The sequence below is a fragment of the Dendrobates tinctorius genome, unplaced genomic scaffold (assembly GCF_039654945.1).
Source record: "Dendrobates tinctorius isolate UK_male_01 unplaced genomic scaffold, ASM3965494v1 ptg000022l, whole genome shotgun sequence".
In the NCBI taxonomy this organism is placed as follows: domain Eukaryota; kingdom Metazoa; phylum Chordata; class Amphibia; order Anura; family Dendrobatidae; genus Dendrobates; species Dendrobates tinctorius.
Genome location: NW_027361690.1, coordinates 24,725,021 through 24,741,620, shown reverse-complemented (window position 1 = coordinate 24,741,620; position 16,600 = coordinate 24,725,021). Strand labels below are relative to the sequence as shown.

Sequence of the window (16,600 nt, the reverse complement as noted above, 5' to 3'; positions counted from 1 at the left end):
AGGGCTCCAGAACGGCGCGGTAGTCCGGGGGGGGGGGGGGGGGGGGGCGTTTTTGTACCAGACCCCCCCAGAATGGTCGACTGGATAGCGGTGGGGGTAGCAGGGGTAGCGGTTTCTGTATGTGGGGCCCCTGAAGCGCTATGGAGCCGCTGCTGCTGCAGAGACAGGGATGCAGAAAAAGCCCTGTCTCTGCTGTGCCATCCAGTCCGCACCCTCCCCCGGCCCCAACAGGATCCCTCAGCCGGCCTGGGGTCCCTGGAAGCTGCGGAATGCTGCCTGATCTCCGACCCTACCTGAGGCGTCTCAATCTAATGCCCCCTGCGGGGGATTAGGGAGGGTGCGTCTGTCACCGTCAGGGGGTCTTCATCCTCGCCTCTACCTCAACCCAGACCCCTTAAAGGGGTTGGGGAAGGAGGGGGGTCTTGACCTCGAACCAGGACCCGAGGGACTGGGGAGGGAGCGACATGGGGAATAGCCACCTCGACCTCAACCGGGTACCCCTAATAGGGGACCGAGGAGGGAGCCATGCCGGGAGTCTCGCTGGAGACCCTCTTTTCTTCATCTGTATTTCCGGACGAAAAAAGGAAAAAAACGGAAGAAAAAAGGTGTGCCTCCTTGCGACACTAAGCAAAAACTGGAGAAGGCTGACGCCGTCCAGGGGTGTATACTGCAGAGGAGGAGCCAAAGTTAATCTTTTTCAGATTATGCATAGTGTCGCCTCCTAGTGGACAGCAGCATAACACCCACGGTTCTGTGTCCCCCAATTAGGCGACAGAGTAAATAAGTATTTGATACACTGCCAATTTTGCAAGTTTTCCCATCAACAAAGAATGGAGACGTCTATCATTTTTATCGTAGATACACTTCAACTGTGAGAGACAGTATTTAAAGATAAATCCAGAAAATCACATTGTATGATTTTTCTATAATTAATTTGCAATTTATTGCATGACATAAGTATTTTAGCACCTACCAACCAGCAAGAATTCTGGCTCTCCCAGACCTGTTAAATTTTCTCCTTGCACCTGTTTGAACTCATTACCTCATTATAAAAAACTCCTGTTCACACACTAAATCAATCACACTCCAACCTCTCCACCATGGCCAAGAGCAAAGAGTTGTCTAAGGACACCAGGTGCAAAATTGTAGACCTGCACAAGGCTGGAATGGGCTACAGAACAAATAGGCCACAGAAAACAGAAAGCAAAAAACAAAAATATCCTGAACTAAAAAAGTAAAAAATAAACTGAAAATAATGCATAAACGTAATAATAATAAGGGTATTTAGCAAACATAATTTTGATCAAAATAATGTACAAGCCATCCCGCCACGTCACGGCAACCCTTATGGGACAGTCCCTACTCTAGTATTTAAAACCTTTTCACTTGCCAAGTGACGTGAATGTGAACAAGGATCGAGCGGCTGAACCACTAGTAAAAGCATAGGCCAGACTGGATGGTTTTCCCAGCTCAGAAAGAGGGCGGTCAGACCCATATATGCACTGAATGCTCAATGAAATGAATAAAAAACGAATCTGAACTGAGAAAAGTAAGTTAATGTGTACAGTTGTGGCAAAAGTATTGACACCCCTGCAATTCTGTCAGATAATACTCAGTTTCTTCCTGAAAATGATTGCAAACACAAATTCTTTGGTATTATTATCTTCATTTAATTTGTCTTAAATGAAAAAACACAAAAAGAATTGTCCTAAAGCCAAATTGGATATAATTCCACACCAAACATAAAAAAGAGGGTGGACAAAAGTATTGGTGTGGCGCCGCAGAGGTACTGCACCTTCTCCTAAGGTGTGGTGCCCCACTGCCTACGTAAGTTGGGAGCTCCTTTCCACACTCCAACACTCGCATCCCACACGACAGGGTAGTTCAGCACAACCACATTGAGGTCTCTCTCTCCTCCTAGACATTAGGAGTGCCTTGGTGGTTCCCTGCTTGGAACACTGGATGTGCTGGGAGGTGGGTGGCGTTGAGATCCATATAAAAGGTTGGGAAGGTTTAGAATTACAGATCAGTCTGAGGAGTGGAGTCTAGAGGGTCAGTCTGACAGGAGGTCAGTCGAGAGAAGGACAGTCAGTCAGGAGAGTCTGAGGACGGGTCCGAGGAGAAGGAGTGCTGCAGCTGCCTCAGTGATCTGAGCCAGCTGGCACGCGAAAGGAACAGAAGGAGAAAGACGTAGAGCTGCAACCTAAGCTTCCATAAGAGAGAAAGAACAGTGCGGAACGAAGGAGTAGGAGAACAGAGAGGAGACGTGGGTTGGAAGAGGAACTCTGTCTATAGGTTCTCAGCGCAAGGCCGGGGCCCGCTCCCCGAGGTTGTATGGACACTTATAGTTCTGCAGCAGACACCGGTGGAGTAGTTGGCTGTAAATGCACTACTCCCAACTAAGACTCGGGGCACAACAGCAACTGATTAGAGAGCCAGGACTCCGGAGAAGGGAGTCCCCGAGAGAGACTACAGCTGTCTGCCATACGAGTAGAGTTGTTAGGAACATCTGACAGGAGGAACTTCAGAGTACCACGGTACTGGAGCTTTTCACACTTTAAAAGCGCAATAGAGGAGTCGTTCAGGAAAGGTATATGTTGGCGGAGTGTTGGAGAGGAGAATCCTGACTTGCCCTGGAGGTTGATTGAGTCTCTGCCCCGGAGGACACGGCACGGAGGCAGGCACCAGTGTGTACCACAGACTGTGAGTAAAGCTTTGGAACTGCAATCCCTGGTGTCTTCCATTCATTTGTGCGCTAACACCGTCAGCACCGCTACATCTGAGTACCAGCATTCCTCACACCGCCTGCGACTATCCTCATCTATTGCAATTACACTGCCCTGGGGTTACAGCTTCACCTGTGGGGAGCTACACCATCTAGGCTGCAACACACCATCAGCCCCAGAGGATCTGCACGCAACGTTGGCTTAACATCTTGCTTGCCAAACACCACAGGTGGCGTCACGAACTATTCCATTAACTATATATACATTCCGCCAAAGACTTGGGCGCCCAGGGCCATGGACCGGGTCACCCGTGCTGTGACACATTCCCCTGACACCGGCCCGGTACCGAGTACCCCACAGTCCTGGGAGGGCGACCCATTGGCACTGTTCGAAAAATTGTGATGCTTCTCTAATTTGTGTAATTAACAGCACCTGTAACTTACCTGTGGCACCTAACAGCTGTTGGCAATAACTAAATCACACTTGCAGCCAGCTGACATGGATTAAAGTTGACTCAACCTCTGTCCTGTGTCCTTGTGTGTACCACATTGAGCATGGAGAAAAGAAAGAAGACCAAAGAACTGTCTGAGGACTTGAGAAACCAAATTGTGAGGAAGCATGAGCAATCTCAAGGCTACAAGTCCATCTCCAAAGACCTGAATGTTCCTGTGTCTACCGTGCGCAGTGTCATCAAGAAGTTTAAAGCCCATGGCACTGTGGCTAACCTCCCTAGATGTGGACGGAAAAGAAAAATTGACAAGAGATTTCAACGCAAGATTGTGCGGATGTTGGATAAAGAACCTCGACTAACATGCAAACAAGTTCAAGCTGCCCTGCAGTCCGAGGGTTGCTTTGCTGCCTCTGGCACTGGACTGCTTGACCGTGTGCATGGCATTATGAAGTCAGAAGACTACCAACAAATTTTGCAGCATAATGTAGGGCCCAGTGTGAGAAAGATGGGTCTCCCTCAGAGGTCATGGGTCTTCCAGCAGGACAATGACCCAAAACACACTTCAAAAAGCACTAGAAAATGGTTTGAGAGAAAGAACTGGAGACTTCTAAGGTGGCCAGCAATGAGTCCAGACCTGAATCCCATAGAACACCTGTGGAGAGATCTAAAAAATGGCAGTTTGGAGAAGGCACCCTTCAAATATCAGGGACCTGGAGCAGTTTGCCAAAGAAGAATGGTCTAAAATTCCAGCAGAGCATTGTAAGAAACTCATTGATGGTTACCGGAAGCGGTTGGTCGCAGTTATTTTGGCTAAAGGTTGTGCAACCAAGTATTAGGCTGAGGGTGCCAATACTTTTGTCTGGCCCATTTTTGGAGTTTTGTGTGAAATGATCAATGTTTAGCTTTTTGCTTCATTCTCGTTTGTGTTTTTTCATTTAAGACAAATTAAATGAAGATAAAAATACCAAAGAATTTGTGTTTGCAATCATTTTCAGGAAGAAACTGAGTATTATCTGACAGAATTGCAGGGGTGTCAATACTTTTGGCCACAACTGTATGCACAATGTAAGTGCATATTAACACATGACCATTAACCAGAGAAAACAGAAAGCAAAAAACACAAATATCCTGAACTAAAAAGTAAAAAAAACTGCAAATAATGCATAAAGGTAATAATAAGGGTATTTAGTAAACATAATTTTGATCAAAATAATGTACAAGGAGTGGGCCAAAATCCCTGCTGCAGTGTGTGCAAACTACAGGAAATGTCTGACATCTGTAATTACAAACAAAGGTTTCTGTACCAAATATTAAGTGATTTTCTGGATTTTTTTTAGATTCTGTCTCTCACAGTTGAAGTGTACCTACGATAAAAATGACAGACCTCTCCAAAATCTGATGTGTATCAAAACTTATTTTCCTCCCTTTACCTACACTTACACGCCTTGCCCAGATGAGACTAGTCAACACATGACTGGATATATGCCAATCACATCCATGCGGTCATGTGTCCACTCACCATCAGCGGCAATAACTGGAAATTGTCAAAAGGTACTGTAGACTTTTCTCTCAAACCTGGACAATCCCTTTATGTGGAGGATAAAGGGAAACACAAAATGATCTCTATTGATCAGTCTGTATCCAACAATTGTTTGAGTCGAAAATGTACATTAAGACACTAGAAAGACTAGCATAATCTGCATTTAATTTTTTAATTACTTACCCTGTTGGCCATCCGGCATTGTGACAATAATTGGCTGACCTATGGCACTTGATGGAATAGCAGACTGGAGATTACCAAGATGGATGCCATCTGTCACTATTGTGATGACTTGTTGACCACCAGAACTAACAACTTGTTGAATTGCACCATCAACAGACTCTGCAGTTACCACTTCTTCTGTTGCCACCACTAGAAAACATAATTGAAATGTATCACAAGTCCAGACAGAAAAGCCTATTGTTTTGTAACAGTAATTTTCAGCAGGGTTAGAAAGCGTAGCATAAAATGTCGCTTTGTATCAAACAACTCTTTGCCCGGTTTCAGAACACTACCTTCACCACCTTGGGATTCAGTTTTTTGCTCCCCTTCTTTCCAAAGCCGTAACTTTTTATTTTTATGTCTATATGGCCAAATGAGGGCTTGTTTTTTTGCGGGAAACAAATTCCAAGTGCGGTGAAATTGCAAAAAAAAAAAAAAATAAATAAATAAATAAATAAATAGAGATTTCCCACCATATTCACTAAATGCTAAATCTGACCTGGCAATGTGATCTCCAGGTCAGTAGGAGTTCTATGTTCTTTTTTAAGTGGTGAAAAAAATTGTTTGTAAAGGAAAAAAAAACAAAAACAAAAAAAAAAACATCAATAAATAAATAAAATAATCGTGCCATTTTCCAGGACTCATGGCATCTCCAATTTTCGGGTTCTTGGACTGAGTGATGGCTTATTGTTTGTGTGCGAAGGTGATGTTTTTATTGATACTATTTTGGGGTAGACATGACCTTTTTGATCATCTGTTATTGCAATGCTGCGAAAACAAAATAAAACAAAAAATAAAACGTAATTCTGGTGAACATACCAAATATGTGTATTTTTAATTTGTATTGTTTTATTTGGAATTGGACAAAAGGGGGGGTGAATTTATATATTTTTTTTTTTTAAATACCGTGTATACTCGAGTATAAAACAAATTTTTTAGCACAATTTTTATGTGCTGAAAACACCCCCTAGGCTTATAACCGAGTGAGGGCCAAGATCTTAGTGCCGAGATCTCCATCTGCGCATGCCTCGGCAGCCATTTTCCCAGAGTCCACTGCACAGTAAATCATGTAAGTGCTGGGGCTCTGGGCTTTCACAAAATGTCGGCAGAGCCCCCTCACCACCAAACAACCATAGCGGCGCACATCGGAACACCCCCTCATCCCGGCCTGCAGAAACGCTCCACTCTCGCCTCCTCCAGCAGCGACCCTGGGACCCCGCTCTACCGCAGCTGGTAAGGTATATCCGCATTATAAGAAGCAACCCCCATTTTCCCCAAAAAATTTTCGGGGAAAAAAAGTGCGTTTTATAATCCGAAACACACGGTACATACTACATAGGTGCTCAGGCGGCAGCAGAACCTGACTAAAATGAGTAGTATTTGACATACTTTAAGGGTCATTTTGGCATTATTAAAGGGAATTGGTGCAGCATCTGTGCAACTGCTGGATTTTACCTTCAAGTTCAATTTTGCATCCCCTCTCGTGTTCGTATTTCCGGCACGACTGCCGGAAGCGCTTGTTAAATGCCGCTGTCAACGTTTGACAGTGGCATTTAACTGGCTAATAGCCGCGGGTGGATCGTGATTCTACCAACGGCTATTGTGGGCACATGTCAGCTGTTTTGAGCAGGTGACATGTCCTGGGAAAGATGTGGGCTCACGCCTGATGCCAGGAAGGGGTTAAATTACAAACTAGAGCACCACTAGGTCTGAATAAACAACGTGATCTGATATTGCAATATAATTGATATAATATAAAAATAATTTCTCCATGGATATTGCGATGTTATTAATAGTTTTCTTTTATATACTTATTCTTTTGCTTACTTGTTAGACAAGACAGAGTTAAACTGCATCTTACTCTTGATTGCACATTAACACAGCTTGTTCACGTTGGAAGAAAGCATTTAAGGCCGGGGTCACACTAACCAACGCAAAATACGGTCAGTATTTTACATGCGTAATATGGATGAATGGCCCCTAAACAGTGCTCCGTATGTCATCCGTAATCAAGGTGTGGTCGCGTATTTTGCGCATGTAAGCATCCGTATGTAATCCGTATGCCATCCGTATGGCGAGATTTTCTCGCAGGCTTGAAAAATGGACATATAATGGAGCCCAATGACAGGGTTTATAACACAAACCAAAGAATAGATATAGACACATAGAATGCATATATATATTATATATATATGTGTATGTGTATTCTATGGGTCTATATCTATTCTTTCTTTCATTATTAAACCTGTCAGTGTGAGTTTACTGTATCGCGCACTGAATTGCCGGCTTTGCTAAAAGACACCGGGTGCGTATTTCTCGCAAGTCACATGTGTGGTCCGTGTGTAATCCGTATTTTTTGCGCACCCATAGACTTGCAGTGGCGTACTACGGCCGTAGTATGCTGACAATTGCAGCATGCTGCGATTGGCACGGAGCCTAGAATACGGATGAGAAATATACGGCTGGTGCGAGGGACCCCATAGAGAATCATTGGTTCGTGTCTAATGCGTGCTTTTAGCGCCTCTCACTCGGCCGTATTCCTCGCCAGTGTGACCCCGGCCTAAGTCTTTATCTCTGAAGAATGCAAGAGACCATGACTAATGGTACCGCTACACTTAAAGATGCACCAGCGATCCCGACAACGATACAACCTTGTCAGGGTCGTTGGTGCATCGCTACATGATCGCTGGTGAGCTGCCAAACAGGCAGCTTCACCAGTGATCAGCACCAGCGAGGATGCTGATATCTCAGGTAAATATCGGGTCACTAAGCGGCGCGTGTCACTTAGTTACCCGATGTGTACCTTAGAAACCTGCGTGCTCGCGCCAGGAGTTGCCAGCACGCAGGTTTCTAAGGTAACCTCGGGTAACTAAGTGACGCGCGCCACTTAGTAACCCGATATTTACCTTAGATACCAGCTCCCAGCGCCTGCTTAGAGCGCTGGGAGCTCGCTTATCGTTGGCTCCCGCTGCCACACGCAGCGATGCGTGCTGGCGAGCGGGAGAGCAACGATGGAAAAATGGCCAGGACAATGCAACGAGATCACTGTGTGTGACGAGGCCTTTAGACTTTCTAAGTTGCCCAGTCTAAAGTAAGGCCATATGGTCATAGTAAACTGATAGGGCCACAGTACAATTCATAAAAAATATAGATAAGATGTCTGGTCCATAGCAAAGTTTACTGGGTACAACATATGAATGTGGAGAGATGACAGAAATCATGTAGATAAAAAGGCAGGACAGAAGCTTCGATATATTTTGCCAAATAGCTATTCTTAAGGGTAACTGCGACCAATTGTCAATTTGTCCTGCAATTACCTGCCACAAAGGCAAGCTCTACAGACATCACCAATGTGTGCTTTGATTTCTGTCATTTTCTGTGTACCAAGTCTTGCTTTTACGTCATGACAGAGCCCAAGATCTAAGATATTCCTGCTATGATCAATGCTTTCATCTCTACAATTAGTCAATTGTATTCAAAAGACAGTCGTTCCGATAATGGCATGGAATAACCAAATTATGTGACATTAGATACAAATTGTATATAGCAATATTTAAGCATAAACAGATTTTAGAAATAAATAAAAAAAAATTAGAGGACTTCATTCAAAACTCCAAATATACCTGTGCCACTTTATTATTTAGTCACATACACTGCAGAATTTCTCTTTTTGTCAGGAAATTTTTTTTTTTTTTTTTTTTTTAGCTCAGTCATAACCAGGAGTTTGAATGTTCCGCCAAAGCTTAGGTAATAGTGTTTACAAAATAATAGGTTTTCACTTATCCTTTAATAGGAGATTTAGTATAGGGGCTACAAGGACAATAAGCTTCGGGGAAGGCAAATTTCCATGGACTAAGATGATTTTTTTTCCGCTTTTTTCAGCAATTCAGTAGCGGTGCTATGCCCGCAACTGTTAACCTGTTAAATGCCGCTGATCAGTGTGCCAATTGGTTGATATGACAGCTAAGGGTCTGCGAAGACCTCAGTGCCTGTCATTACGGAGCTCCATCGAATCCCAGCCTGTGGGCAGGCTTCAAAGGAGACTGTAATTTTTACTATATACAGTGACACTGTGGTATTGCTGTATCTAGAGGAAGTGATACGACGATTGCAGGTTCACTAATAAAGTGAAAAGTTAAAAAAAAAGTAAACATAAACACGAAAAAAATAAGTTAAATCACTACAATTTTCTCCCATTAAAAATAAAAAAAAATATATTGTAAACCCGGTCGTCAAACATCATAATCAGATGAATATTCAAAATTCCAAAAATTTACTTTTTTTTTTTTGGGAGGGGGGGTCCCCTAAAAAGATGCAAAGACTGCTGTAAGAAGAGATCAAAATGTTACATCTATTCCAAAATGGTATCAATTAAAACGTTTCACCCCACAAAAAAAAAAAAAAAAAGTGAGCAGTCACGTAGCTCTATCAACCGAACGATGAAAGCATTAAGGGTCTCAGAAAATAGCAATAAAAAAATTGCTTTTTCTTCAACTTTCTGAGCTTTTTCTTCACCAAAATAATAAGTGGTATCACTGTGATCGTACTAATGGGGAGAATCATATTGCCATGTCATATTCACCACAAAATGCATGCCGTTAAAACAATTCCCAAACAACATCAGAATGGTGTTCTAAATTTTGTGAGAAAAGGAATGGTGTCACTCCAAAAGAATCCATAGCTCTCCAGAGAATGTGTTACCTTTTGATTGTGTGACTAACATATTTTGAGGACTCATTTTGATGAATAGTGGCAGCATGTTAAGGAATCAGGGTGTGTGGACCGTGCTAAACACTGCAAGGTAATGAATACAGAGGAGGATACGTTTAATGTTACAGAGGAATGTACGTAAGCTCGAGGTCTGGGCTGAGTAATGGCTATTGAGGTTTAATGTAATTAGACTAATGGTCATGCACTTGGGGGAGAGGAAATAAACTGCGTAATTAATTAATAATGGCTGGTAATCCAATCTAAGTAGGTAGGGATAGTGTATTGGAATAGGTGTATAATTAAAACTAATATACTTTATTAAGATTCATTAAAAAACAAAATACATAAAAGGTGCATGTGCAAAGACAAACAAATTTGAGTAGGTACTGCATATTAAATCTTGGTCACCAAGGAACCCATAGGTTATCCAATCCTTATTGGTCAAACAGGTTACAATGCTCTATGTTAGATTAGGTTAATAAAGGTCAATTTCTCTGACCAAGCCACCGTTAAACAGAGCAATTAGCAAAGTCCACACAGGCACACAGACTAACAAAAAGAGCCTGAATCACTGCTAGTTCCACATTGGGTTAGGTTTAGTGTCAATATTAACCCTCTTGTACTGGATTATGCAGTTAGTGCCTATAAAAGCATTGCACAAGGTTTACAAATAGAAGTGGAAAACCTTCCACAAACATTGCACACTTAGGCTAGGTTCATATTGCGTTATGGCGCTGTGTTTAACGCATCCATTACATAGCGGCATTAACACTATGTAACGGATGCGTTAACGCACCCATAGACTGCCATAACGTAGCGCATCGCTAACGCATGTCATAATCGACATGCGTTAGCGATGTGTCGTCATTCTGTGATGGACCGTCACTGCTAGTGCAGATGGAGCACTTGTGGGGTTAACACTCACAGGGTCCGGGCATGCGCTGTGTAAAAAGCAGCTCCGGCGCTGCAAAAAAAAAAAAAAAAAAAAACTTTGCAGGGAACGTTTTTTGCCGACGCCAGACGGCTCATGTTTGCCGTATCCGGCAAAAAAAATGAAGCGCCGCATGTCCATCCGGCATGATGCGGCGATCATTACGTTCAATGTGACAAAACCGGATCCGATTCCGGATCCAGTTTTCACACTTTTCGCCGCATCGTGCCGAATTTAAAAAGACTGATGTGTGAAAGTAGCCTTAGAGGCATTTTTCCCCCAAAAAGGATGAATAGGTTTGGGTCAATACGCCAACTGATAGTGGCCTCTAGTCTGTAACGGCATGTCTCACATCCAGAGAGTGGAGACTCTGTTCCTTCTCATTGCGAAGGTTGTCACAGAAAGATGGTAACACTATCTCCTGGTTTAAATTTTGACTAGAGGCTACCTTCGGAACAAACGCCAGGTCTAATCTCAGGATTATACGGTCTTCTATGATTTGTAGATATGGTTTTCTGGTGGACAGGGCCTGGATCTCACCAATTCTCTTAGCCGTAGTGATGGCTACGAGGAATGCAATCTTCCTAGTGAGAGTCGAGATGGACATCACCTCACTAGGGACATAAGGATTCTTACATAGGGTTCTGAGGACCAAGCTAAGGTCCCAAGGCGGGGTGAGCTGCCTGATTGTAGGGCGTAGCCGTTGTGTGGCCCTTATGAACCTTACTACCCAAGGATGAGAAGCCAGGGGGTAATCAAAGGAGCTCATGGCCGAAATCTGGACCTTTAAAGTGCTGGGCTTAAGGCCTTTATTAAACCCTGACTGCAGGAAGTTTAGGACACTACGGAGGTCAGGGGTACCTGCCACGAAGTCGGGCCTGCCACCCTCCAGACAGAACCTCTTCCATATCTTTAGGTATATTGCGGATGTGACCTTTTTCCTGCTGACCTGTAGCTATAACCTGATCTGATAAGCCTTTTGCCTTCAGGATTTCCCTTTCAGGATCCAGGCCGAGAGGTGAAGTCTTTCTGGATTCGGGTGGCGGATCGGGCCTTGGTGGATGACATCTTTCTTCAGAGGAAGCTCAATTGGGCTTTCCACTGCCATGGCCCCCACTAGAGGAAACCAGCTTCTTCTCGGCCAGTATGGGACGACTATAATCACCTTTGTGCGGTCCTCACGGATTTTCCTGAGTACCGCCAGGATGAGTGCCAGCGGTGGGAACGCGTATGAGAGGGGTTCTTCCCAGACCTGGCTCAGGGCATCTATGCCTTCCGGATGGTCCGTAGGGTTCAGGGAGTAGAATCTGGAGACCTTCGAGCTTTTTCGGTTTGCAAATAGGTCTATTCTGGGGGGTCCCCCAACGCCGTCACAGTTGGAGGAATATCATCTGGTTCAGCTCCCACTCTGTCGGGCAGACTTGCTGTCTACTTAGGTAGTCCGCTACCATGGTCTGGGAACCCTCCAGATGAATTGCGGTTACCGAGAGGACTACACCTTCTGCCCAGGAAAAGATTCTCTCCACGAGGGCCTGGAGCGGACGATGCCTGGGACCTCCCTGGTGCTTCAGTAATGAAACTGCTGTCACAATGTCGGACAATATTCAGACATGTTGATTCTTTAGGGTAGTCCGGTTTCGTTTTAGGGTTTCCCAAACCGCATAAAGTTCCCTGAAGTTGAAGGATCTGTCTCTGATGTCTTCTGGCCATTTCCCCTGAAAGATCTTCCCTTCTACATGGGCTCCCCAACCCCACGTGCTGGTGTCTGTGGTGACTACTCCGTATGGAGAGGTGGTCCATAGTAAGCCCACCTGCAGGTTCTTGGGCTGTGTCCACCACCGAAGCGATCTCTTTACAGGCACCGGTAGATTCATGGGTTTGTCGAGTGAAGACTGACGCCGGTCCCATATTGAGAGAATCTCCTTTTGTAAGGGTCTCGAATGGAACTGAGCTCATCTGACACACAGAATGCATGCCGTCATAAGGCCCAGAACCTTCATGGTCGCTCTCATGGAGGCGCGCTGCTTCAGGAGGTCTTCGACTTTGTTTTGTATTGCCTCCTGCTTTTCTTCTGGTAGAAGGGATATCCTGCGTCCTAAGTCTAGGAGTACTCCGAGGAAAACCTCTCTGTTCTCTGGTATCAGGTCTGACTTTTGCCAGTTGATAATCCAGCCCAGGAACTCCATTACGGAGATTGTCCGGTTTCTGTCTCGGACGAGCGCTTCTTCTGATCCTGCCACCAGGAGGAAATCTAAGTATGGTATAATCACGATTCTTTGGCTTCTCAATTAGGCCACTACCTCCGCTACCAGCTTTGTAAAGATTCGGGGGGCCGAAGCCAGCCCGAATGGGAGGCATTGGAACTGGAAGTGGCAGGTCCAGGTCGGTAGTTTGACTGCGAACCTTAGCAGTCTCTGGGATGAGGGATGGATCGGGACCTGTTAGTAAGCACTCTTCAGGTCGAGGGTGCACATGACAGCGTCCCGGTCTATGAGATGCATTGCTGATCGAATCGATTTCATCCGGAACCTTTTTGTACCTGACCCAGGCGTTTAAAGGTTTTAAATTTATAATAGTTCGGGCCTCGCCGGATGGTTTTGCGATGGAGAATAGCGAGGAGTAGTGCCCCTTGCCCATTCCTGTCAGGGGGACCGGCGCTATAACCGCCGAACTTACCATATCTTGTAGGTCTGTCCACATGGCGGAGTCTGTCGGAACTATGGTGGGGGGGGGAGAGTGAAGCAAACCTCTATACTGTAGCCATCCGCAATGGTTCTGAGGACCCACTGGTTGTGGGTAATCTGGGCCCAATTTTCCGCGACGTGGCGGAGTCTTCCCCCGATGCCAATGGCGTCATTGCCTCTTAGATCTGGAGGATGACGCAAAGAGGGAGCCCTTGCTTCTCTCACCCTGGCTGTGGGAGTTCCTGTTGGAGCCTCTGTTGGAACTACCCTGGCTCCTAAAGTCGGGCTAGGATCCTCTTCGAAAAGGACTGGGGCCGTTTTGGTTTTTCCTCGGGAAATCCCTTGTTTTTGTCGGAAGCTAGCTCTAAGATGTTGACTAGGGCTGGCCCGAACACTCTTAGGCCCGAGAAGGGGATGGAGCATAATTTGGACTTGGAAGCGTAATCCCCCGACCAGGATTTAAGCCAAACAGCTCTCCGTGCTGCATTAGACAGGGAGCTGTTCCTGGCCTCAAATCTTACCGATTCGGTCGACGTGTCTGACAGGAACGCCGTGGCCGACTTCATGAGAGGAAGAGATGCCAGGATATCAGCTCTAGGGGTCTTGTTGGTCAGATGTTTCTCCAACTGACCCATCCACAAGAACATAGATCTGGCCACCGAGGTGGCTGCTATGTTAGCTCTAATAAGAGCTGCAGAAGTCTCTCATGTCCTTTTTAAGAGAATGTCCGCCTTTCTGTCCATTGGGTCACGGAGGCTTGATGAGTCTTCGAACGGGATGGCGGTCTTCTTGGTGACCTTGGCTACTGAAACATCGATCTTAGGAATCTCTTCCCATAGCCGTGTTTCCTCAGGATCGAAAGGTAACTGACCCTTAAAGTCACAAGACAATACTAGTCGACGTTCGGCATCTTTCCATTCATCTAGGACCATCGCTCTGATGTGTTCACTTATAGGGAACACCGCTTGTATCGGAGACGCGAGTCCACCGAACATCAGGTCCTGTCAAGATTGTGGCTTAGGGACTTCCTCGATCTGCATAGTGTTTCTTACAGCCTGGACCAACTCGTCAGTGTCCTCTGCCAGAAACAGGTACTTTCTGCACCGGTCATGGCTGTCTGCTGGGATCTCTCCTTCCTCCTCTGGATCAGAGTCCCAGACGTCAGAACCGTCGTTAGAGCTTGGTTCAGACTCTGGCTCTGCCTCCCACCTTGCGCGCTTGTGGCTCGGCCATGGGCTGGGAGGCTGCTGTCGTGAGAGGCTGGACATGGAAGCCTGAACTTCCTCACGTATCAGGGATCTCTTCTCCATCTCTGAGAGGAGGGATGGTTGCTCATCTCTTATGGCCCTTGATGTACAAGGTCCACAGAAGGTTTTGCCGTGGGTGTCTGGTAGCTTTACGTGGCATACGGGACACATTTTGATGAGGCCTTGCCGGAGTCCTTAGTCACAGTCGGAGAGGAGGGGGGCTGCTGGGGTTCCCTTATCGTAATGGTATAAGATAGGGGTAGTCAGGTCAGTCCGTCTTGTAAATGGCTGCGGGGCTGGCTGTAGGGAGGGTGGTCTGCGCCAGGCGCACTTACCCCTCCGTCTGCTGGCGCTTCTGTTTCCATTGCTGCCGCATCCTGTGATTGCAGTCAGTCACTCTCTGCCCCTGGAGCGCACGCTGAAGGTTCAAACCCGGCGTCCGTGACGTCACCGGAAGTGACGCGCATCTTCTCGCGAGAAGCCGGGAAGCCACGTGCCGGCCACTTCCGTGTTCCACTCTGGAACGCAAGTCGCTGCGCCCCTGATCGTGATGTTGGCGCCCGCCTGGAAGCCCAGCTGCCTGCGCGGACCGTGTTCCACACCGCCTCCACTGCCAGGGATCCGCCGGTCAGATGTCCGGAGCCGAGAGCCTCCCACCGGGAGGATCGGATCCCTCCAGGAGCGTCGTCCTTCTCTCTGGCCTTTGGGGCAGAGAGACTCCCCACCGGGAAATTTTGGCCTTGGGCTTCTTGACAGAGGGAAGGATTGGACTGGCCGCACGATCCCCCTGGCCCTCCAGTAAGCTCTGCAGCAATCCTCTCGTGTGTCCCTCCATGCAGGGACAGGAAAAACACTGAGGGAAAGGCGGTGGGACGGGACCTTTTAACCTCTCGTGTGCTTTCCTGTCCCTGTAAGGAGGAGGCTGTCCTCCATGGTGCTGTCAGGTGGACGTCCTGAAAAGAATGGTCTCACCAAATTGAGAGATCTATGGCAGACTCCATTCTCTTAAATTCCTCCCTTCTCCTGACGCGTTTCATCCTTACTCATCAGTGGAGTCTTTGGAAATATGTATGACCAGGTCGCTGGATCAAACTGCCATTACTGAAGCTACTCAGTAGTTCATCCATATTGTCGCAAACCGTTTTTTGCTTACGGTTTGCGACTGGGTCATTTCTTGTCTCTGAACCGCAAGCACAAGGTAGTTCCGGTTCGTGGACCGCAAGCACGAATATTGAGCATGCTCTTTCCATAGAGACGCCGTCCTTGTTTGTGCAGTCATCGGATAGCTAAGCCAACAACTCTGCCCACCGCTACGGCTATTCTATCCTCAAAAAACACCCAAATGTGCGCAAATAAGCATACAGTCATCCACAAGGGTATTACGGGAAAATACAAATACTCGCAGATATGAGAGAGACCATCTTCTTGTTAGGGTCGGCGGAACGCACCAAATATAAATAATAGTAGGTGCGTTCGCCGCCCGGGGTCCACCGTGCGGTAGGTGACAAGACCGCTGCTGAACAATGGCAGATGCACCTAGTAGGTGCGGGACTGCACTCGGGTTAACGTCACCCGAACGCTAAGGGCGACTCCGTACAAACACAGAGTCGCTTGGAGAACACTAAAGCAAAGGCACAGGCCCTGTTAGCGTCACAGAGGCCTGCGTGTGGAGTCGCAGCCGCGAACACCAATAATTGCTGTTACTACAGCGCAGTGGCAGAGAAAAGCCGCAAGCGTCGGCGCCGAGGACCGGGCGCTGACGGACGCTAGTGTAGGTGTGGAGCAAGTGGCGTGTAGCTTGCCACAACCCTGGAGCTGACTATTCACACTCGGTCACCACTCGTAATATCAGAGGGTAGGGGTTTCATAATGAGTCAGACACCAGTCCATACATCCATCACCATACACACACAGAATAATATGCTACACTAGCGCATGGCCGAGCTGCCATGCAGGCTTTTTATAGCCATGCGCTTCCGGGACCTTCCAGTACTTTGGGAAGGACCAATCAGATCCGACATAGGACCTGCACATGTGACCCCTGCTCTCCACTGAGAGGACAAGTTGCGGGCATGCCCAGTAGCACGGC

The 16,600-nt window shown here is 46.5% G+C and overlaps 1 protein-coding gene across 5 annotated transcripts in view; it reads right to left on the bottom strand.

Annotated features, from left to right (window-relative positions):
• GABPB1 (GA binding protein transcription factor subunit beta 1) overlaps positions 1–16,600 on the bottom strand; it is a 97,144-nt gene that overhangs the window by 17,660 nt on the left and 62,884 nt on the right. For all 5 annotated transcript variants that reach the window (XR_012230927.1, XM_073568506.1, XM_073568504.1 and 2 more), the window contains one exon: positions 4,901–5,089. Coding sequence is in view for 4 of the 5 variants with exons in the window: in XM_073568506.1 (XP_073424607.1) it covers positions 4,901–5,089 (189 nt within the window). In the remaining variant the exon portion in view is untranslated. The remainder of the gene's footprint in view (positions 1–4,900; positions 5,090–16,600) is intronic.